This window comes from Sinocyclocheilus rhinocerous, unplaced genomic scaffold, assembly GCF_001515625.1.
Source record: "Sinocyclocheilus rhinocerous isolate Xijiao unplaced genomic scaffold, SAMN03320098_v1.1 scaffold186, whole genome shotgun sequence".
Lineage (NCBI taxonomy): Eukaryota > Metazoa > Chordata > Actinopteri > Cypriniformes > Cyprinidae > Sinocyclocheilus > Sinocyclocheilus rhinocerous.
In genome coordinates this window covers 290388-313795 of record NW_015662005.1, presented here as the reverse complement: position 1 = coordinate 313795, position 23408 = coordinate 290388, and the positions used below count along the sequence as shown (strand labels likewise).

Sequence of the window (23408 nt, the reverse complement as noted above, 5' to 3'; positions counted from 1 at the left end):
CCAGGTGCAGGGAGGGGAGGTGGAGTAGAAGGGAGGGAGGGGAGGTGTAGGGGCGAGAGGAGGTGACTCTCCAGCAGCATTTAGACACAGCGAAAGGATCATGGCGGATGGCCCCAGGTGTAAGCGCAGAAAGCAGGCGAACCCGAGGAGGACAAACGGTGAGTAAAAACCCTTCGCTTTGCTTGGCGACGGCTGCTTTCATTCCACTCTGGATTCCGGGCCGCTGGCAGAACTTCTCGAGCCCCACAAAGTGCTGGAAAGTAGCGCTGTGTTATAGCCCCTATCTAGTGTACCGTTATACCTGCCGCACTCGCGACTCTCTCACCGCCTAGCGGTGCACAGAGCGAGCGCGGACCGTTATACGCAGCCAGTCCCATACAAGTGACTCTCGCGTTTGTTTCCCCTTTTATTTCTCTTCGCCTTGAGTTCACTTTATAAACCCTTTGAATTTGAAAAAAAAAAAAATCCATTCTTTTACTCCTGCTGGTTGTCACTGTTGGATTTTCCCCTTTAGATTCGAACGAATTGAAACTTTATTTTCTCGCTCAAAATGTACCTGTTTGGTCCGATGCGGGTGATTTGGTTTCACATGAATCAGTTTGAGCGATTGAAGTGGTGGAAATGCTTTCATAAATACATGTTTGGGAATAGAGCGGTTGCTTTAGAGGATTTTGATTTCTTTTCGTTAACAACAAACTTTGATATATCTGCAGCTGTTCCGCTGTCTGCGTGGTAGCAGGTAGCTAGCGAGCTAGCAGAATCCTAAGAATAACCTTTAATAGTAGTATGTATGTAAATAATTTAGAGTATTTTTTTATGAAATACATGGCTTTATATCGCCGATGTGACAGTTTGGCTTGTTTTACTATCTATGGTACAGCTACAAGTCCCAATTTTGTCATATAGCTCATAAGAAACTGCCTGATAACAGCAGCACGCTTGCTCTCTGTGTTGCTGCTGCATTGGAAAACAGGGGCATGTGTGCAGTTCGCGGTTATGTTTGACAGGAAAGTTTCTTCTTGAACTTCGATTGAAGTTTACAAAGCAAAAAATATGGGTGTGTTTATGTTAACAGTCCTGCCAGTCCAGGCGTCCCTGCGGGATCGGGGCTCAGGGCTGTGGAGCACGATGCCAGTTACAGCAACCTGTTTGTGGAGCCAGCCTGCCACATTTCTAGTTGGGTGGTAACGCTGAAGAGAAAAGGAAAGGAATCTGAAGGGCTGTCTGCTGCTAGAACAACTGCTGCAGCCTATATAAGGAATGCGTATACATCCCGAGAAGCGCAGAGAATCCTGATAAATCGCGCTGCTGCAGCTGGACTTACTGCACTGACAGTTTATTTGTTTTGGGGACTTTATGCATCCGCTTTGTAATGCTCGTCCGTAGCTGTGTAGGTTTCGGGTGTATGTGTGGTAAATAACTTAAAATCGTACTTGCTCTTTTGAATTCTTACGATGTATCTGGTAAGCCGTGTCCAGAGTTATAGATGTGAGCCTGGGTAATATTACGAAGGAAATCGATAGTGAAAAATGCGAGGCGTGCTTTACTTCTCGCTTGCGCGCGTGAGATAGGGAATATAAACTTGAAAAAACATTTGTATTCATCCAAACTCTGTGTTTTTAGATCAAAAGTGCACCGTTCTTCATTTCGTCTGTTCATCTGTTGTATTAAGTGTCTTTTTTTGTGAAGAGATGAGCGAAGAAAGACACTTTTCCTCAGGCTGACGCCATGCGCGCGCAGTGTAGCGGTTCTCTCAGCACGCGCGTGTGTGAGCGACCTGTAACGTTAAATATGTGCCTGCATGATCGGAGGGGAGGATAAAAATGTCACTTAGATTTTCATAAATGCCATTTGACCATCTCGCTTTTGTTTTTTGCTACCTGAACTTGCTGACAAGAAAGGATTCCTTCTTTTTCTCTTTCTGAGATACATTGTCTCATTTTGAAAGCAGACGGGAGGCGTTTCTCGTGCGTTGCAGCAAATGTCAACTTGTGCAGGTATAAAAAAAAGATGTATGTGTAGTGTTTTTTTCGCATGCTTTCTCACTCTCAGCTGCTGTTGTCGTTTGTTTTTAACTGCAGAAGGGATGGGTGCCTGTTATCATTCGGCTTTCTATAGCGCTAAAAGCATCGCTACGGTGCAAAGAGCATCCTCGGTACTTATAGGTGCTGGGGTGCATCGCTCATGGTCTTTTTTTTCCATGCGGTAAAAGCATAGGCGTGTTGTGAAATTGTTTCGAAACCTAGAATGATTTTACACCATGAGGTTTGAGGGTCATTTTGCAGCGCTTTTCTGCGGTGTTAGGTTGATATAAGTGCTTTGTCATCATAGGGCGTTTGGCACTGCTCACCGCACTGCAGGTATCTGAACGCGGAGACGCACCTGAGCCGTGCAACAGCACCTGATTGTACTTGTTTTATCATATTAACACCTCCAGATATGGCTTTTGATGACGTTACGTCATTTAATTTTAAACTCAGTTATTATGTGTTTAATAACGCTTGTTTTATCATTTAATCTTAATCATATAAACCATGTTTGCGCACATTAATTTAAGTTTGTTCTTCTATGAACTCACGCAGGCGTTTTATGCGTCCTGACCGTTAATTATTTGAAGTCGAGGGCTGACCTCGGAGCGCACCCGCCGAGTATCAGCGCTCCCTGGCTGTGCGCGTCCCTGCGTCATTAACATACGCCCCTCCCCCTCCGCACCCCGTGAGGAGTGTTGATCAGACCGTGTGTAATTGGAATGTGGCCGCCTGAGTGCTTCACCGTTTGGTGTAAAGGCCAACAGTAAATGTTCACTGGAGGCAAACGGTCTTCTAGACGGATTCACCTTGTGTTTACCAGACGTACCTTCACTTTATTTACCATAATCAAGATGAATGGAATGTTTTTAATTTCAACTCACTTAAACTATCTTGTAAAGTTATGTGATATGAACAGTACTAAACTTTCTGTTTACTCTTCAGCTCTAATTATAATTCACACAACCTTCACCGACTTACAATCGCACATAATTAAAATCTCCCCCTCAGGTCTTCTATGAAGTTGCTTGATTGTGGCTCTTATCAGAAGGCCTAATTGTTGGCAACATTGCTGTCCTGATGAAACCCACATGAAGACATGTTCCAGCAATGAAACTGTTGGTTACACATAAATATATAAACTTTAAAATGCAAAAGCAAACAAAATAGCTGTGTTTAGAAGCATTCATAATTACCAAACAATCAGTTTTTAAACTTTCTTTTTCTCTGTCATGTTGGAAGGTTAAAAATGCAAAAAGTCTGCATTCATAAGAAAATATCAAGTCGACAGTTTGTGTTTAGAAAGATTATAATAACTCAAGTAAACATTAATTGGTTGAGAACTGTAATTTTTTATTTTTTTTATTTTTATGCTCTTAACTGGTCATATGACTTGCATTTACAGATTAGTGTGAGCTGATCCAGTAAATATGGCAATACCAATACCTATACCATTCTACCAATCTTTTTTTTTTTTTGTCATCAATAAAATGTTCTTGACTCTCACTTATAAGTCAAACTGCAGTAAGGTACATTCGTTTGGAGCATTTGTAAAGGTTACAGTGGTTTCAACAACAAGGGCTGAGGGGGGAGGTGAAGTTTTTTCCCTGGTGCTGAAGCTTTTACCAGACACTTTCAGCATGTGACAGCAGCACTTCACCATCAGGTGAAAAATCTGTGACGTGCCTGTTGCTTTGACTAAAGGTAGGGTGTTAACCCCGAGATGAGCTGTTGGGCAGGTTAAGAATGTTTTACAAGCTAGAGAATTCATTAGTTCTCTCTGACTTTTTACCCTATAGACTTGACTGAATGGCCTGCCCTGAAAACAAAATATGCTAAATTCTATAGAGATACAGAAAAATTTAGATTTTCACTCATAATTGTGTAAATCTGTAGTAAAATCAGCAAACTTGAGGCCCAGGGAACAACCCACAGATTTGGACTCTCCGTCTTGGATTGGAATGCTAAACAGTCAACAGTTTTTCAGAGTATTTAAAGCTGTCTCAGGTGAAGTTATCTGCAGAATGCGAGGAAGGTGAACTGTGTCTAAACATCTTGAAAGCTGTGTGGCTGTGCAGTACAGCCTTAATCAGTCTTATTTAAAAACACACCTTGCTTATATCACCAACAGCTCCAAAGGCCGACACGAGAGCATCTCAAGTATGTCACTTCTGAACATACATATTCCCAAAACGCTACAATTCTTGGAACACTTCTATTGATAGAGCTAAGAAGATGATTGAACTGTGTGCCAGTGTGTCTTTTTTTCACCTTTTCACGTGGGACTTGTTCTAACGATGTTCCCAGCCACTTGGGGTTCTCGTGGCACATAACATGAAGGCGATCGGGGCTCAAGCTGTAAACATGAAGGTGCTAATAGTCCGCAAGACGACAGGTGTTGTTCACAGGCCAGCTCTCCTTCTGTCCCTTCCTCCTCTGGCTCTCTCCGAGAGTACTGGAGGGCAATTTGAAACCTCCCAATTTGGGAATAGAGGAATGTGGCTGACCGGTATTAGCATGGCTAAGAAAATAAACATGGCAGCGGTTGTTGGGTGTACTGTGCTTTGTAGTGGCCTTCTAAAATGGAGGTTACGTTTCAAAAGAACTTTAGCAAGGCTGTATTTTTATTCCGAGACATTTTAGGGTAAGGATTTACACCTCTGAAATGAGCAGAACCCGCAATGTTTTACCCAACTGCGTTTATACAAATACACCCAATGAATGATAAGAAATATTTAGCTTGTTTACTGTCATTACCTTTGGAGAACTATGGCCAACGTCAGGCTACTGCCAGCTCTGCGATAAAATGGGTGTAGCGGAATTTATTTGGCTGATAAAACTTTAATTACTTAATTAAATTAATTTCCACACCCCATACCAGACTTTCTAGGGTTTAAAGCAATAAACACACATGCTTGTTTTTCTCTTACTCATGCACATTATAAGTTGACGCTTTATAGTTAGGAAATTGTGCAGTATTTTTTGAATGCATTTGTTTTTCTGTAGGTAGCCTATATGTGAGTTATAAGGAGCGCTTTGCTGCGGGATATGCTATAGGGCATTTTAAAAGCCATCTGCTAACATTTAGGGTCACTGGTGCGCAAGGTTCAGCCGAGGAGGATATTTTCATTTATCCATCATGCTTTCGTTGACTTCCTCCAAAAGTCCATCTGAAATGCACTCTCCTCTCTTCTCCGTCCCTCTCCTCTCCTCTTTTGACCCTTTCTCTAAGACACAGTAGCAGGGTGATGTTTAGTGACCTCTGCCATGGGCACCCATGCATTGCCTCAAGTATGACTTCACTTTCCCCCCCTGTGCCATTGTGAGGCGTCCAGCGTAACAAATTGGCTGTGTTAAAGCCCCCAACACACACACACAAACACAAATACACACTCTGTGAATAGATCTCTAGGTAACAAAGCTCAGTAGCAGCCCTTGTTTTTTTCGTCTTACCCCCCCAATTCCCTTTCAGTTTGCCCCCTGTGTGGCGGTCACATGGGGGAGGGATTTGTTGAAGATGGGGGTCAGTGTTTTGGAGGCCTGCTGAGGTGACAGTGAAGGACTGTTGTAAACTGGCAAGATAGCTCCTCTTCTCTCCCTTCCTGTGTTTTGCATAACAAACATGGCTTCCTTCTTGTCAAGGGCCGGTGTGTGAATGTGTGTTGTGTGTGTTTAAACGTGAAAAACACTGTATGTGACTGAGAACTTTGTAGACCGAGCATGGTGGTGCATTTCTATTTGATTGAGGTCCAGTTTGTGTTTTCTTTCATTGTACACGTTTGTTCGCTTCTCTTTAGAAGGGTTTTAGAAGAAATTCTAAAATCATTTTTTAGAAAGAAATGCTCTCCAAGGCTGCATTAATTTGATCAAAAATACAGTAATATCGTTTAGTATTATTGCAGAATTTAAAATAACTATTTCTGTTTTAATATATTTTAAAATATAATTTATTCCTGTGATTGCAAAGCTGAATTTCTCCAATTGCTCCAGTCTTCAATGATCCTTTAGAAATCATTCCAGTATGCTAATTTGGTGGTCAAGAAACTCTTATTATTATCAATGTTGAAAACAGTTGTGCTGCTTAATATTTTTGTGGAAGACATGATAGATTTTTTTTCAGGATTCTTCGATAAATTGAAAGTTTAAAAGAACATAATTTCTTTGAAATAGAAAACTTTGGTAAAATGATTAATGTTTACAAAACTTCACTGTCACTTTTGATAAAATCAATGTGCCCTTGCTGAATAAAAGTATTTATTTCTTTAAATAAAATAAAATAAATAAAGTCTTGAACGGTACTGTATTTCTGAGTGAAACTGAATTTTAAATAGGAAATCTTTTTAATATTAAACTTTGAATTTATACATCAAGATTTGGTTAGACTGTATATGGTTATTTGGATTGACATTGTTGAATAATATATTTTTCCCCTGCTTATAAAGCCTTGGTTATGCGAGCAAAAATTTAGTTTGAGAGGTTGAGAAGGTTTTTGAAAAATAACAAAAAAGTTTTTTTCTTTATAATAATGTGCACTGGTGAATTATTTTCCCAATCACTGTGGATATTTATAGTAAATAGTGTCAATTTTAGCTTCATTTTGTCTTTAAGAAGGCATAATCACAAAATCATCCTCCATCCTGTAAAGAAATGAGATCCATACACGGTTCATTTCAGGTGCTGCCTAATTCCTGCAGCCCTGTACAAATTTGGCTCTCAGCAAACAGCCCTCCAAACATCTCTGTGCTTTTAGAAACGTGGATTAATGATCAGCCCGGTCACTGGTCCCACGGAAGAAGAGGAAGCATTACTCCAAAAGAAAAACCTTCTCTTTATTTCTGTCTCCTTCATCTCTCCCTCGTTTTCATTCTCCTCAGAAGAGCCCAGGTTTCATGAACCCCCTTTTTAGCCTGCACGGTTCTACTTTATTGGTTGGTTTGTGTGTGTGTGTGTGTGCATGCTCAAGTGAGCTATTGTGTTTTAAAGCTTCAGCAAGGGGGAGAAAAGGGGTTTTGCTACCTATGCAGCGGGCCACTATCGGGCATAGAGGGGCTTAGCGGCAGAAGAAAAGGACTATTGAAAGAGTGCAGAGAGGGAGGGAACACTCTTTCTCCCGCTGCCTGTGGGAAACTACTGCCCATGCGGAGACACTCATTTGCATATAACCCATTCTCCTCCGAGAGGAAGATGAGATGTGGAGGAATCCTTGTCTCTCTGCATGTCAGTGTGTAGGTGGAGCGTAGTCGCTTGTGATGGAGAGGTGTGATGGAGGAACAAGTGTTAGAGCGAATGGGTGTCAACAGCGCTGGTCCGTGGACTAAAATATCCTAAAGGTGTCTGGATGGTAAGGAGTGACACATACACACTAGTGGTCAAAATCACATCACAATATATAGACACAAATATACATCTATCTAACATGTCTACACATGTCTATCTAAGTTCATATCGAATAAAAACCATTACGCCTATGGAATGTCCCCACAATTCACAAAAACAAACGTGTGTGTGTGTGTGCTAATTACTAATAAAGACTATAACCCTGACCCTGCACCTAAAAAGAAGCTTTTTTGTAGAATGAAAAAAACTGAGGAATAAACAATACATATGTACTACATTGTTTTTATTCAAATTATCATATTGATATAGGATATTTAATTGTGCATGCTCATTTACTCTATTTTCATATTTAGTAATTTAACATTAACTTAAAGTTAGTCTTTAAATACGCTAATAATTCAATAAAACTGTTGAATGTAAACGTAAGCAAATCTAATTGTAAATATTTTCATTCTGGACATTATGATGTTTTGATGCTGTTGTTCATTTTTTTTTACAAATATTTTTAATTGAATAAATATAATTGTTTCATTATTTTAATTTAATTGATTTAATTAATAACATATTTAGACCATTTATACATTTTGTATGATATATTTTTATATATTAATTTTAATTTAATAAAAAAATTAATTCACTTTTAATTTGTAATTTATCTGCCATTACATAAATATAGTATCAGTATCCATAATTTTATACCATAATTTTAATATCAGTGCATTCCTAAAATGTACCTTTTATAAACCACATTATTTATCAAACAGGATATTCTCAAAGGGAAACTTGTTCATTTAGATTCTTTCTGCAGATAATTTTGTCTTCAAAGTATAGCAAAGTAAACCCACACACTAACACACTTACAGCTCAGCCCTGGAATAGCAACAGCCAGTTAGGATCATTCACAAGTATTGTGCTGTCTGGACCTAGCAGCACACATTCCACAATGAGTGTGTGTGTGTGTTTCCTATCAGTCTTATTTTTCTGCAGTATGTCATTGTGTTGTGTTGACCTCATCTAATAGAGTGTGTATGAAATAGATTCTCTGGAGATGAACACTTCTCCGCAGATCTCTTGTCAGTGTGAGTCATATGAACAGGTGTGTGAGGTGTATGACCTCATCTAATACAATCATCTATCCCAACGTGTGTGTGTGCAGGCATGGTGGGAAGGTCGCTGCCACCGCACACAGGAAATTAAGACTTCACCCCCCCTTCTCCACTCCTCTACTCTTTGAGGATATTATGTTTGTATGTACACCTGTCCAAAAGACTCCGATCGGAGCCTGACAACTTAAGTGGCGTGCTCTTCAGGGATAAGTCTACGAGTTTGTGTCTATGAGTGTGTCCACCTGTTAGGATTTCTTCAGTGCACCTGAGAATATGAGTTGTCGTAATTGGCTTGTGTGGGGGGGTAATTTTGTGCATCTGTTGTGCTGATATACGTCTATTGTTTTTAATAATATGACTTGGGACATCTCTTAAAGACTAGGATAGTCACTGGCGTCTCTCTCTGTCTCTCCGTCTCTCTCTCTTTCATGCATCTCCTGGCCTTAAACCCAAAGTTTGTGTTTAACTGTTTACACAATACAGGCCTACTGGACATTTCCTGGACTCTGTTTTCTGTAGATTGTGGTGTAATCTAGTAGTTAAAGATCTGGGCTGGTAACCAAAATGTTGCAAGCTCAAATCCCAGAGGAACGATCCATGAACGAACACCATTGTGCTCTGGAGCGAGCCACTTAACCTTAGGTTTCTCCAGGAGGATTGTTCCTGTAACTGAAGGTGCAATTACAGCGGTTACCAAAGTTTTTGATGCCAAGGAGGACCCCTAAATATGATGATCCCCTTGTGAGGGATCACCTCACTAAAACTTAAATGCAGCTATATATTTTCATGAATGGACTCTTTTCACATTTCTGGGGTTCTTAGAAGCAGAAGTTAGTTGGGTAAACGTCTACAGTGGTGAATGGAAATTACAACAAATATTTTATTAACAAATGTTTTTGCTTTTCCATTTTCCCCAATTGTAAAAAAAAAAGAAAAGATAACGTTACTGAAGAGAGTAAGATGTCAAACAGTTAGAAACACTCACGCAACATCATTAACCAGTTCTCTGTCATTTAATGCCGAAAGTAAGAAAACACAAAGTACAGTGTTATAAATGTAAGTTACATTTAAAAAAAAATGATAATATTAAAAACATTACTAGATTTATTATTTAATAACTGTGGAAACGCATCATCACATTTGGTGAAAAAGGGTCTATGAAGACCGATTTATTTTTTATAAAAAAATGTTATACATGTTATAAGACAACAAAATTAAATAATTGTTTCTGAAATTAAGTTGGCTTTAACACTGTCATTGTACTAAAGCAATTTGTTAAAATTTTACCTGGAAAATATTTGAATCATTCTTTTACTTTTTAGTTTCAGAGTGTAACTGAGATGAACACTTTATTTATGAGTGAGAAAAAATAGTTTACAGAACAGTTTACAGTTTAGACTGTCACAGAGACAAAACCAAAAAAAAAAAAAAAACCTTTAACTTGGTGTAATTCTGTTTTGTTCTGTTCAGTGCGTAATATGGACATAGCAAAGGGTGAGCAATGAAAGTCTTATCACCGCCCAGAGTGCTTTTCTTATCTTTATCCCCTGTGAATAAAGAACCTCTGCTAAAAACGAAAAACTGTATTTTTAATTTCTTTCATCTTACCAGCTTCACGCTCACATCCAATCCCATCATCCCCATATTGCATCCATAATAGGCAACAACCTGCAATATCTCCTGATTGATCCACGAGGCACGGCAGTCTCTTCTGCACAGAAACAGCTCCTAAAAAGCATCAACACACCTTCAGCCGTCACCGTTCCTTTTTCAACATTTGCAGCCCTGTTGCATCAGAAAGCGAAATTACAGCTAGAAATAATGCATCCTCATTTAATGCTTTCAGCCCTTATCACATCAAAACAATGCTAAGAAGATAATGATGAATATGCCGTCTACTTTTATCAGCTCGTAGGCTCGTGCGGCCTTATGAATACAGCTCTTATGCTGGCGAGCGGCTGCACTGATAAGGTGATCTATCAAAGTGATGTATGAAATGTCAGGGATGCTGGGAGGCAGCGTGAGATCTCTGTTCTCTGAGGTTCTGAGGAGCTCTGCAAGGGTTTGATGCGTTATGATTTGAGGGGGTACTCGTAATGCATCTCTATCCACGGCCCCCTGGAGATGAGTGTGTGTGTGTGTGTGTGTGTGTCCTTGTCCATCTGAACTCCCTGGAGAAGTGATTGTAAGTAGGATGTTAGGTCATACTATGAGTGTGTGTATTTATTAGTCACATTGTGAAAGGCTTTCCGCTACAGCAACTGTCAAGACTGGTAAACATCTAGAAAGATGCGATGGGGAAAAAAAGTGTAGCCTTTGCAAAAAAGAGCTGAATTGGCCATATATACGCAGATAGAAATGTATAACTAGTAGTGGTCTGTATTTTATTAATGTGACGTATTACAGCCTCTCGTACATAAAGTATAATAAAACAAGATGCTGTCACCCCTATAAAAATGTTTCTTAGGGGTCTATCCGATCTGTTAGCGAGCGTTAAACATGCCAGTGTGTGTGTGTTGGCAGAAAGGCTTGTCATGTGATGATAAATATGTTTAAGCGGTGTTTAGTAAACTGTTTGTTTCTGCTCTCCAGCTCCATATGTTTGCCTCAGGTCCCCACAGGTTTCCTCTGATGTCATCTGTCCATGTGCTAAATGGCATCCTGGGAATTTCTCACCTCCGCTAGTAATAATTATCCTGGGGTCCCGTGCGAGGCTGAGGGGATGTCATTGCAACATATCCTTTTAAAACCACCCTAATGTGAACCAGATTTGGTTCTACGCTCTCTGTTCATGATCCAGACATCTTTTAAGCGGTGATTGTTCACCTCTGCTGGTGCTGTCAGACTCCCCCACCCCTCCTCTGTCTGTCTGCACCTGGCACCTGATGGTATCAGAGCCTCCCACTACATGTTACAGCCAATCACAACGCAAGGAGTGGTAGCCCTCCTGTATTTGCAGTACACAGTATTTGGCCTTGCCAAGTTTACCTGATAGTTACCTGATACTGAACTGGGGTTAGACATCAAGAGCAAATAAATGTCTTGTGTAATAGTCTTGCTTTGTGCCTTGATCTGATTGGTGGTTTATTTCTTGGCTTTCTAAACAGTTAAACTGGAAATGATGTTTGCAACCTATATTATGTTTATAATATGATGTATTTCTGAGTGATTTTATCCATCAGGAATTTATTGGATTGAGGCAGAGCAGTTTATTGCATTTTGTTTATAAGCAGTTTTTATTTGGAATAACATAATAATCGTGCATAGTAAGTGTGCATTCATTCAGATAGTAAAGAAGGTCGATTTTGATTTCGTGTTGATTTAAGGATGATCTCAGAAGTGTTTTGGTCAGTTTTAGTGGATTTGAATTCATCTAGGAAATGCTACAGCATTCAGATGCCAATGTGTTTTTTTGTTCATTGTGTGTGTTAGCTGTGCTGGCAATGATGCTCTCTGTCCAAATTGGCAGATTAAAGTCCACCTGTCCCGATTCAGGTGTTTGCAGTCAAAACAAACGCTGACCTTGCCATGTTCACCTGTGCGCTGTGTGATGACTGAACTTGGGTCCAAATATCGGCAACAAATAAGAAAGTTACTCAGTGTATTTTTCTATATTTGCACTTCACATGAAGCACATGTTTATCTATGTTTCCATTTTAGCATTTGATTTGAATTTATTATTATTGTTTCAGTAACACTTTACAATATGGTTCAATTCGTTAATCCATTAGGTATCATGAACTAATGAGTAGAACTTTTACAGCATTTATTCATTTGGTTAATACCTACATTTTTACCATTTAAAGTTATAGTATAAATTAACATCACTGAATGATTTATGAATTAATAATCAACAATATATTTTTTAAAAGATAAATAAGTGCAGTAAACTATGTTATTCATTGTTAGATCATAATACCTAATGCATTCATTAATGTTAGTAAATTTAACCTTATTGTCAAATGTTTCTTAGTTCCATTGTTTTCTAATACTCTTGCGCTCAGATACATGTTTCATACTTAAAAACTCCCTGGCTCCACTAAACATTTTCAGCACACTTTCATAATGTGTTTGAAAACGTTGTTAGACCTTTTTGTTCTCACAATGCTTTCACAGTTCTTCTGCAAGTCCCAGCTTCCCTGAACAAATCCACTACACTTTTTCAATGTCCTTTAATGTTCCCGGCCTCCCTTAACACTTAAATAACATAATCACAGTGCTTTCACAACATTTTCCCTGCTCTTACAGAGTACGGCAGCTGCCGCTCGACTCCCCGTCCAACTACAGCAGGTGCTGCAGGCTCACAGGAATTCCGCTACACGTCTCATAAATAACACCTGACAAAAGAGAGAGAGACAGAGCGAGAGAGGAGACATGGTACCTTTGATGATTTGGAGTGAAAGACTTCAGCAGACATGGATTCTGAATTACTTTGCTTTTAAAATACAGGGAAAAGAAACAGGTCAGTGAGGCAGAGGAAAGGAAGGAGACTGTTAAAATTGCGCAAATGGAATGATGCATGAGGGTGTGTCTGCATAAAGACAATGAAAAAAAAAGATAATGCAAGACATTGGCTGTGTCCAAAACCGTAAGCAGCTGTCCAGTTAGCCAACAACTACACAGCATTGTTTTTGTATGAAGGCACCTCCTAAGCAAACTTTCAAAAAAGCTTCCAAGTCGTAGTGTGTCCAATGATAGAGGTAGAGATTGCTAAGCAGCACATATTTAATGATTAAATTACTTATTTCTCAGAATATTAATTTGCGAGTGATATTTTTGCTGAGATGTAATGACTTAAAAATGTGCATGTAATGCCTTTTTCAAGTATGTGTGCAAGACATATGGCCCAATGGCCAAGTGATGCTGACATAGTTATGGTCCATGATATTGGCACAGATTTTGTGTAATAAACAATTCATTGTCACTGTGTATAGTTCTCAAGTTGGAAAAGACATTTAGTTCCCACTTTAAGTGAACCTTAGTTCCCAGGACATCTACAAGATGGATTAAAATGCTGATAAAGACAAGAAAAGATGAGAGATGAACACATGCCAGTATGACTGAAATGTTAAAGTGTTAGTAAAATGGAAAGAAATAAAACATGTTTATTCTGTGGCACTTAAAAAAAAGTTGTTTCTTATAGGAGCCAATGGCTCCTTAAGTGATTTTTTTTTTGTCTGGAGCCCTGGTTTTCAATTTATCAAGTGCCGTATGTGTCTTTATGAGCTCACAAGCTCAGTGAGAAACAAAAAGACACTATGGGATCACCTTCAGACTTCATACAACGATTGAAAAAAACATTGTTTTCATAATCTGCCAATTTTATATTTTATCATGTGTCCATTTTTTTTGCTTTTTTAAATCAAGCTTTTAAGCTTGGTATTAACTGAAAGCATGGAGGTCACAAATTTTATTTTATTTTTTTTAATAAAAGGCAAATGGATGTGTTTGGTTAATGGATGCAGACGAGAACATGAAAGAGTGCTTGTGAATTCAAATTAAATAGCAAGGAGGGCATTGTTCTGTTCTCTAGGAGTTTATAATTCCATAAAAGAAAACCAGGCGACTATGTTAATTGCGATGTTAAAAGCTGCTAACATCATCAGGAATGACATTGAATGAGTGTCTCAAAAAGTGGCGGGATAATAATTAAGTGCACATTAATCAGGTTAGATTGGGCATGAATAGATATGTGTAAAGTGATTAATTGAATCATTACTGTGGTCCTCTACCCTAGTTTTCTTTTCCTCAGAGGTTATTTACAAAAGGCTGAAGTTACTGATGCTTGGACGTGGCATATTTTTAGCTAAATGAATCATTTCATCAATCTGTCTGTAAACTCATCCTTCACTGATGGTACCAGTTGGAATCGCACTCTGACGGGAATCTTAATTTCTGTTTATGAAAGCTAGTGATAGTGATTGAATAGTGATTGATAGAAATAAGGAATCAACCATGCATGTAGATGCACATATTGTGATATATTATTACAAATCCAAATAACTGTTTTCTATTTTCTGTATTTTAAAATATAATTTATTATTGTGATGGCAAAGCTGAATTTTCAGCAGCCATTACTCCAATCACAAGATCCTTCAGAAATCATTCTAATATGCTGATTTAGTGCTCAAGATGGTGACTAGAACAAAAGAACTGCATTTATTTGAAATAGAGATCTCTTTTTTATTAACAATGCAAAAGTCTTTGCTGTCACTTTTCATCAATTTTCTACATCCTTGCTAAAAAAGTATTAATTTCCCAGACATTTGAATGGTAGTCTATCTTAATATTTATGTAATTTGTCTGAAATTACTTAAAATGATGTTTTTTGTTAAACACATTAAGTAAAACAGAAGTAAAACATGAAGTAATTTTTTTATTATATATTATACACTGTATTTATGACATTTTATATTTTTATTTCATAGAAAGTACAATGTCACATGAAGCTTCTGTGGATGTTTCTAAGTGATGATACAAACAAATCATCAAACTGACTGATTCAGATGGACTCAACTCTTTTTGGCATTTTAATAAGATTTAAATCTATTAAAATAGCCTTGTTTAGCACTCTCAAGTTCACAGGTTGTGAACTAAAACAGTGTTAAATATACTGAAAATATATGTTGTACGTCCCATCCCTAGGACCCAAACATACCCTATAGGTGACGAGTCTGGTCCTACTTTGAGTGACCACCATCTAGGCCAATGCAAACAAAACCAGGAAGGGACAAAGACAGATTACTTACCCAGGATGCACAGTCCCTAGGTCCTGCCCCCTCACAACAAAACAAAGTAACAAAACAAACAAGGAAGTGCATGTAACTTTAGGAGAAGTGTGCGATTGCTGCAGACGTGACAGTGGATTTAGACTTTTAACACTGCAGAAGTTCAATTATGATTTTAATATTAATAGAATCAGACTGTCTCTCCCACAAACACAGTGTTGAAACAATCCCGTCACACACCGGATTTCTGTTTCATCCAATTCCTCTCACTAATACCAAAGTCTTACAACACTGCTTTTGAGGCAACACTGTGTGCATGCCAACGAGCCTCTGTCTCCTTTTGTGCTGTTTTCACTGACTGGCCTTATTCACGCGCTGGGATAAATAAGCCTCATTCATGACCGCTGAAAGCCTGAGTCTGCCCTCGCTGGCACAGACGGCCCCACTGCATGTTCCTGCCTGGCATCCGCTCGCCTAAGTGGGCACTGCCAGCCCAGCTCACCGTCCTGCCATCCTGATTGTGCTAAGACAGTCAGTAAATGAGAAATTATTAGACTTGCATAAAGATAAGCTATCAATGCCCACCGCAGCTCATTTTTAGAAATATAGATCTAGAAATATAATTGTAATGTACTCTCTCAGAAAAAGGTACAAAACTGTCAATGGGGCAAAAGATACTAATTTGTATACTTTAGGTACTAATATTTATTTTTAAAGTACTAATATGCACCTTTAAGGAACAATTATGTACAATTTAAGGTTAAATAATGTGCAAAGATTAACCTTTTAGCTTTTGTACCTTAGGGTACCGCCTCAGTGGCAGTGTATTAAAGTGATAATTCAGCTAAAAATGAAAATTCGGTCATTTACTCACCCTCCAAATGACTTTTTTTCTTATGCGATGAAATCTGATGTCTTGAAGAATTTTACAACTGATTTGTTTATATAATTAAAGTAAATAGGGTCCAAAACAACAATGTATTGGACAAAAAAATTCTAAATATATTCTTTTGTGTTCCACAGAAGAAAGAAATTCAGTTTTGGAACAACATGATGGTGAGTAAATGATGACAGAATTGTAATTGTTGTGTGAACTATCTGTCTACACTCTCATTGGCAGTCGCTGGGTTGCATCACTGCGTATTTGCATAAAGGTGATTTCCGCTGAACTTTTCTTATAACTAATAGTTGCTCATTTTGGCTGAATTATCTTATTGAAAATGAATGACTTCAGCTCTCTTTGTCACTGCAGATTTGTTGATTTAGAAGTCTCGTTTTCTGTATATCTTCCATTTGACAAGGAAGTCAGTGTCTTCCAGAGTTTAATGTGTGTTATCTGAAAAGGGGAAGCGAGAACCACTATTAAGCAATGGTTGGAACAGGCAAAGGATGTTAAGAAAGAGGCCAGAAGAAGAAGAGGAATGAAAAGAAGAGGGCAACAGAAAGGGTGGAGAATGGGAATGCACCCATGAGATAAGCGTGTGAGACTCACATGGTTGGCCTGTGTGTGTGTGTGTGTTTGTGTGTCTGTGTGTGGGTGGATGGATGATTTGGTTTGTGCATGCATTCCTAACCTCCACCTGAATGCTGACCTTACTCTGAACTGGACATGCATCTTTTTTTCTCATCAAAAAACTTGTTTACCCTGCACACTCAACCCACTAATGCACATTTTTTCATATATTAACATTTCTCCATATTTCTGGCTTAGATGCACTCGGAAAGGCGATAAGATAAAAAATCTGGCTCTATATAGTGGGAACTACAGGAAAAGTGCATGATGGAGGACAGGATGCTTTGAGCCGGACTCTGGAGAGAATTCAGTTTTGTCTCTTTACCTCTACTTGTCATTTTTGTGGCATCGTGTCTCCTGAGGCTCACATTTGCTGACCTTTTCCCACCCACATTTTTGGTCTCGTCATGACACCGTTTACCACCAAAGAGCACCATCAAAAAGCACAACACAAGCAGAAAATTGAACCGCTGACAATTAAGTTTCACCAACCTAAAAATCTGATATTTCTCGGATAATGAGAGCGATTAGGGATGCCGTTAGCTGATTTGAAATCTCTGAAGAGTGGTAGAGGGGTCTGGGCTTGTGGTAAGCAGCCGAGGCAGACTGTACTTACCCTTTAATTTAGCCTCTGTGCAGCCAATGTGCCCTCTGCCTGAGCTGTCATTTAGAGCTGAGCCTACTCTCTGTCCTAATCGAATCAAGACCTAATAAATCTATTAAATCAAGGAGAATCTCTTTAGCCCTACAGACACTGAGAATGTCTAGACGTTTATGGCCAGTATGCCATGATGGACCTTTGGAATTCACAGTCATTCGTTCTCGTCTCCTGCTTGATGTGAAGATGTGATATTGGGTCGTCTCGTGAAATGCTATTGGCGGAGAATTTAGCTTGATTGCCGATTAACAGAAGTGCTCAATCTGTCTGGTGTCACATTTATTTTTTATTTCCTGATGTTTTTTCTTATGTATTTATGTATTTGTTAAACACACACAGACACACATACACACACACACACACACAGACACGTGTGTAATTAAATATGATTTAGTGAAAGTGTTATTAGTATTTAATTATTAATTATAGTAGTTATATTTAAGTAGATATACATAACACACACACACACACTAATAAAATTATACATATATATATGATATAATAATTATATATTTATAAGTATAGCAATTATATTTAAATATATATACTTGATTATTTAATTTCATTATACTTATATGTATGTTTATGATTTATATTTTCTTTTAAATTTAATAAGTTGCACACACACACACACACACACATACATATATACATACAGTGGGTACGGAAAGTATTCAGACCCCCTTAAATTTTTCACTCTTTGTTATATTGCAGCCATTTGCTAAAATCATTTAAGTTAATTTTTTTTCCTCATTAATGTACACACAGCACCCCATATTGACAGAAAAACACCTTAAATGATTTTAGCAAATGGCTGCAATATAACAAAGAGTGAAAAATTTAAGGGGGTCTGAATACTTTCCGTACCCACTGTATATATATATAACCTTTGACAATTTTTTGATAAAGGTTGATTTGTCAATTATTGATTTGCTGCTGAGTTAGCCTAACTAGTGTGTGTATGTGTGTGTTTTATGGCCTTTCTGCATCTCAGTCATGCACCAGGTTGTCCCATGGAGTCGTGTAGCACTGAAGCATCCCATTTAGAGAGATTAACTTACAACAACACCATGTGTAATGATCTTGTGGCCTGGCTGGTTATTAATACGTAAATATGGCGGATTAGTTTGCTGGCAGGCTCACGCTTGGAGACCAGGATTACAGAAAAGCGCAGGAGTTTTGCTGTATGACGCTTGCCTCATACACACACGCAAGTGCACGCAAATACACAGACCACCGGAAGCACCCAGAGAGAGGATGATTAGTTCATGTTTAATCTTTTCTATTGAGGTTGATCTCTGTATGTCTGATGCCACCCCTCCCCCAATTACACTCAAGTACGACTCGCCAGATAACGTCCAGGTCAGACGCGCACACCCACAAACACGCTCGCACGCTAAGCCTTTACATTAAATGCTGCCCACAGGACAGTTTTAGACCCGGCATTACACATAGACTCACATACACTGAACATTTAAACACCAGATGGATTGAAGGACACTGGAGGGAATCTGCATCATTTTCCTGCTTTGATAATTGTATGCATGTTCGAATCAGCCATAGGCTTCCAAACTGGCTCACATCAAAAGCCACATCTCTCCCGTCACATGGTGTGCACAGGAAACATGATAATAGCTCTAATCATGCTGATTCAATCAGGGCTTCTCCTCGAGCATTCTGGAGCTAAATAGTTCCTTGTTGACTACATACACTCACAACTCTGCAAAAACCACAGAAAACTAGAATCTGAAGCTCTAGGCTAATGTAGCCTACAAGAAACATTAGGGAACAGCAATAGGATTCAGTAAAATCGCAATGTATTTTCTCAGTTGTTCTTTTTAAAGACAACATGAAATCAATATTGTATATGTTGTCAGTAAATGTCAGATTGTGCATGATTGATATTATGAAATATTATTAAATTTTTAAATAGCTTTTTTTAATACATGCTATTTTATGTTATATGTGTTATTTTTAATGTTATTTTAATACATTTTAAAATGTAATTTATTCCTCTGATGGCAGAGATGGATTTTCAGCAGCTGAATTTTTATTAAATAATTAACTATTTAATTATATTAATTATTTAATTATTTTCTTAATTTACTAGAAAATAATCAGAATTTAGGGTTTAGCTTTAACTTTCTTGGCTGTCTGTTTAAAATATTTTAAATTAAAACTATAAAAAGTTTTATATAATTTATTATATAATTTGTTTTTGGCCTAATTTCATACAAAATAATACAAATTTTGGGTTCGGCTTTAACTTTCTTGGCTGCCTATTTAAAATATTTAAAAATGCTAATATATATTTTTCTATATTATCTCAATCCGTCTGACCAAATGATCCAGTCAAATCACAATATATAAAATCCATTCATGCCATCTGTACTACTGCATTGTTTCTTGTTGAATATTCTTTTTCTCTTAGCAGTAGGGCAAATTATGAACATTAAGCGCGCTGCAAATGGCGTTGCTTTTATAGGTATTAAAGTTGATATTCATGTAGAGTTAAGTAAGTGATAATGAACATTTGGTCATTATCACAGAATACCCAATGGTGTAATCAGGACACCAATGCAAAAGCAGATTTGTTAATATGAGCTGAAATGATTTCATTATAGAAAAAGCGAGATCACTGAGTAATAGAGACATAAAGCTAGCACAGCAATGTAGGAAATCGGTGCTCTGGGACAATGGTCAATTATTCAGTTTAGCCGCCATTATACAAAAACATTTGACTGCAATTGACCAATCAGAATCAACTGTTCCAGAGAGCTATGTAATAATGAACCTAAATCTGTATGCGCTTTATTAATTGTCAACTGACGAAGAAGAGAATTTAATGAATGCTCTGTCTGTATCATATTTCAATCTCTTCTTGTGGTAACAGATTCACAGGGGCCTTGTGTAACCCGTGGCCGTGACTCTGCTGCTGTGGGTCGGTCGTGCGATTAGTGCAGCTCAATCCATCTACATTATGGCTGAAATAGCTCCACATGAAGTAGTAAGCACAACCTCCTGACCCAAAAATGAGGGGCTTAAGAGACCAGCTGCGTGTGTGTGTGTGAGTGTTCGCCCAGGAGAAAGAGAGTGCATGTTTCAAAGGTTAAGCCTATGTGTGTGTGGGAGAGATTTGAAAGAGAAGACAAGAACAGGTAAAAGTGTAGTGATAAACTCTATTTATAAATCCCTCTTCCTTTAGCGTCTATCTCTCCTAATCTCCCTCTCCTGTGTCTTTCTGTTCCCTTCCTTCCTCTCGCTGTGCTTCCTCTCGCTATTCCCTCATTCACCAGCGTGCCTCTGTAAACTGCGTTAACTGCATTTGTGTACCTGAGTGGGGTTTTATCACCTTTTTGTCGCAATCTCGGGTTTGTTATCACGCACAATTAATGAGGTCATTGTACGAAATAATGCAGACTAACTGCTAACACATTTATCCACCCTATCCTATCATCACAGGGTGTGTCGTCCTGGGAGAGGACACAGGAAACGAGCGAAATAGTGCACCAATTAAACGAGTGCTCTTCATACTGTGTGTTTCCATCTACTTAAAATGTACTCTTCTCCTCTTTTTTTCATTCACACTCTCACTCACACTCCCACACACTCAGGGCGGCATCATAGACAATCATCATGTCTGAGGACATGGCACAGGAAATCAGGGTTGTCTTGGAAATGGGCCTTATTGATTAAGTGGTCATCATCGCTCAGCACATGTGGCTCAGAGGTGGACAGGGTTGTCCAACTGTCTCTTTTGTTCTGTCTTTCGTTCTGCGTCCATGTGTCTTTTCCATTCTTCCTCATCCAAATCCCCACCAGGTTTGTCACTCCCACAAGGGTAATTTTGATGTTTGATGCTTTGTTTTTATGTTCGATATTTTTGTGTTGATATGAGTTGGTGTACAGCTCATATACTACCATTGGATTGGAAATTATATTTATATATGCACACACACACACACAAACACGCGCACACATAACTAAACATTTTCATACCTCAGAATTGATAAAAAGAATCACCATGTCATTTAGTTATAAAACTATAATAAAAAATAAAATGAATTATATAGAATGAAAACTAAACAAAAAATAAAATGAATTATATAGAATGAAAACTAAACAAAAACTAAATGAAAAAAAAACTTTTTCTATAGTTTCAATTTAGTTTTTTATTTTGCTTTCAATTCCCAATTTAGTTTTTCATATCATTCACTTCAGTTTATTTTAATTTTGTAAAATGTGTAATCATAGATTGAAAACTTCCCATAGTCATCGCTATGTAAGAAAGTAGTAGTACCATTGTTTCTTTATTTTTTGTTATAAAACTCTAAATATATAAAAATCTAAATATACTGACAAACTTAAAACTGACACTAATTATATTGACAACTATAATGAAACCTTTTCAGTTTAGTTAGGGTTAATTGTGTAGTTTTTTTTTAACTTTCAATTTAGTTTTATGATTATGTTTCATTTGACTAAAACTATGGAAAATAACCTAAATTGGACACTAGTTAAATTAAGAATTCAAACCTTGATAATGACTTACATAAATGTAATCTGACACAAACAGTTGCGCCTTTTTGTTTATTGTGGCAAAGGTAAAGTTAGCACCCCTCTCTCTTTCTCTCTCTCTCTCTCTCTCTCTCTGATGACATGATTCTACAGTTCTGCATTTGATATTTATCTCTCTTTTTTCACTTGTCATGTGCTCATGTTCACTTCCTCTGGTTCTTCCTGCTCTAGAGTTTGACTTTCAGACGTCAGATGTTTTGATCTCTGTCATGGAGCAGTAAAAAGATTTTAGAATGCATTGGGAATTTACAGTAGGAAATCAGGACAGAACCACCGTCATTATTGCCGTTGGCTGGTAATGTGTACTATTTTAAGTTTAGACAGATTAAGTCAGGGTCCACAAGTCCATTTAGATCCTGAAAGAGCTTTTACAGTTTATATGAATCTAGCTTCAGGCCACAGATGTGTGTGGCTTAGGTTTTGGCCTACAGACCAGCCAGGCTTAATAAACACATAAAAAAAAAAACGTGGACAAACCATTCACTCTTGTTCAATGCGAATGCCGTATGCTGGAATATGAGCATTTATTCCGTCATCACCCGGGTGCTGATAGCGCGCGCGCACGGGTGAGACCTGAACAACACACGTTGATATCTGTGTTTAAGCTAAACTCGTTTAAGCTTTGCCAGTTTAAACATTTAAGAGCCAGAGGACGCCAGTTCGCGTGCGCAGTGAGAAGATTTGTGCTTGCGCTCATCCGAAGCGTGCAAACCCGCGCATCAGAACGCACGCAAATATTAAGCTTTCTCTGAAGTATTGTGCCGTCATTATTGCCGTTGGCTGGTAATGTGTACTATTTTAAGTTTAGACAGATTAAGTCAGGGTCCACAAGTCCATTTAGATCCTGAAAGAGCTTTTACAGTTTATATGAATCTAGCTTCAGGCCACAGATGTGTGTGGCTTAGGTTTTGGCCTACAGACCAGCCAGGCTTAATAAACACATAATGTCATAATAAAAATCTGAAAATACAGAAAGGTTTATGTTAAGATTAGAGGATAGAAAATATCATTAGCTTAGTGTAAAAAAAAAATATATAATATATATATATATATATATATATACATATATAATAGAACAGACTAAGACAATAGAAGTCAATGGAAGCTAGTGTGTGTAAGAAATTTAAAGGGATAATTCACCCAATAATCAAAATGATGTCCTCTCTTTAGGTGTGTAGCAACTAGGGGTGGAACGGTTCACTGAAAAACATCAAACCGTACGGTTCTCCACACACGGTTCGGCACGCGCTAGGACCGCGGTTCAACTTAAATTATGACAACGCATCTGTAATATGGTTTGCTATAAATAACACGTAAAACAAACAGGGTTCAGCTAATATATGTTTCTGTTGATGGATGCGCATTCTGGCTTCCCAATACATTACAACAACAGCGATGAAAAAAAAAAACGTGGACAAACCATTCACTCTTGTTCAATGCGAATGCCGTATGCTGGAATAT

The 23408-nt window shown here is 38.1% G+C and overlaps 1 protein-coding gene across 1 annotated transcript in view; it reads left to right on the top strand.

The window, feature by feature from the left end:
• The window catches only part of LOC107727309 (zinc finger E-box-binding homeobox 1-like), a 59999-nt gene continuing 36591 nt past the window's right edge, over nucleotides 1–23408 (top strand). Inside the window, exon 1 of the mRNA XM_016537143.1 lies at nucleotides 1–158. Within this exon, the coding sequence (XP_016392629.1) occupies nucleotides 101–158 (58 nt within the window). The 5' untranslated portion in view covers nucleotides 1–100. The remainder of the gene's footprint in view (nucleotides 159–23408) is intronic.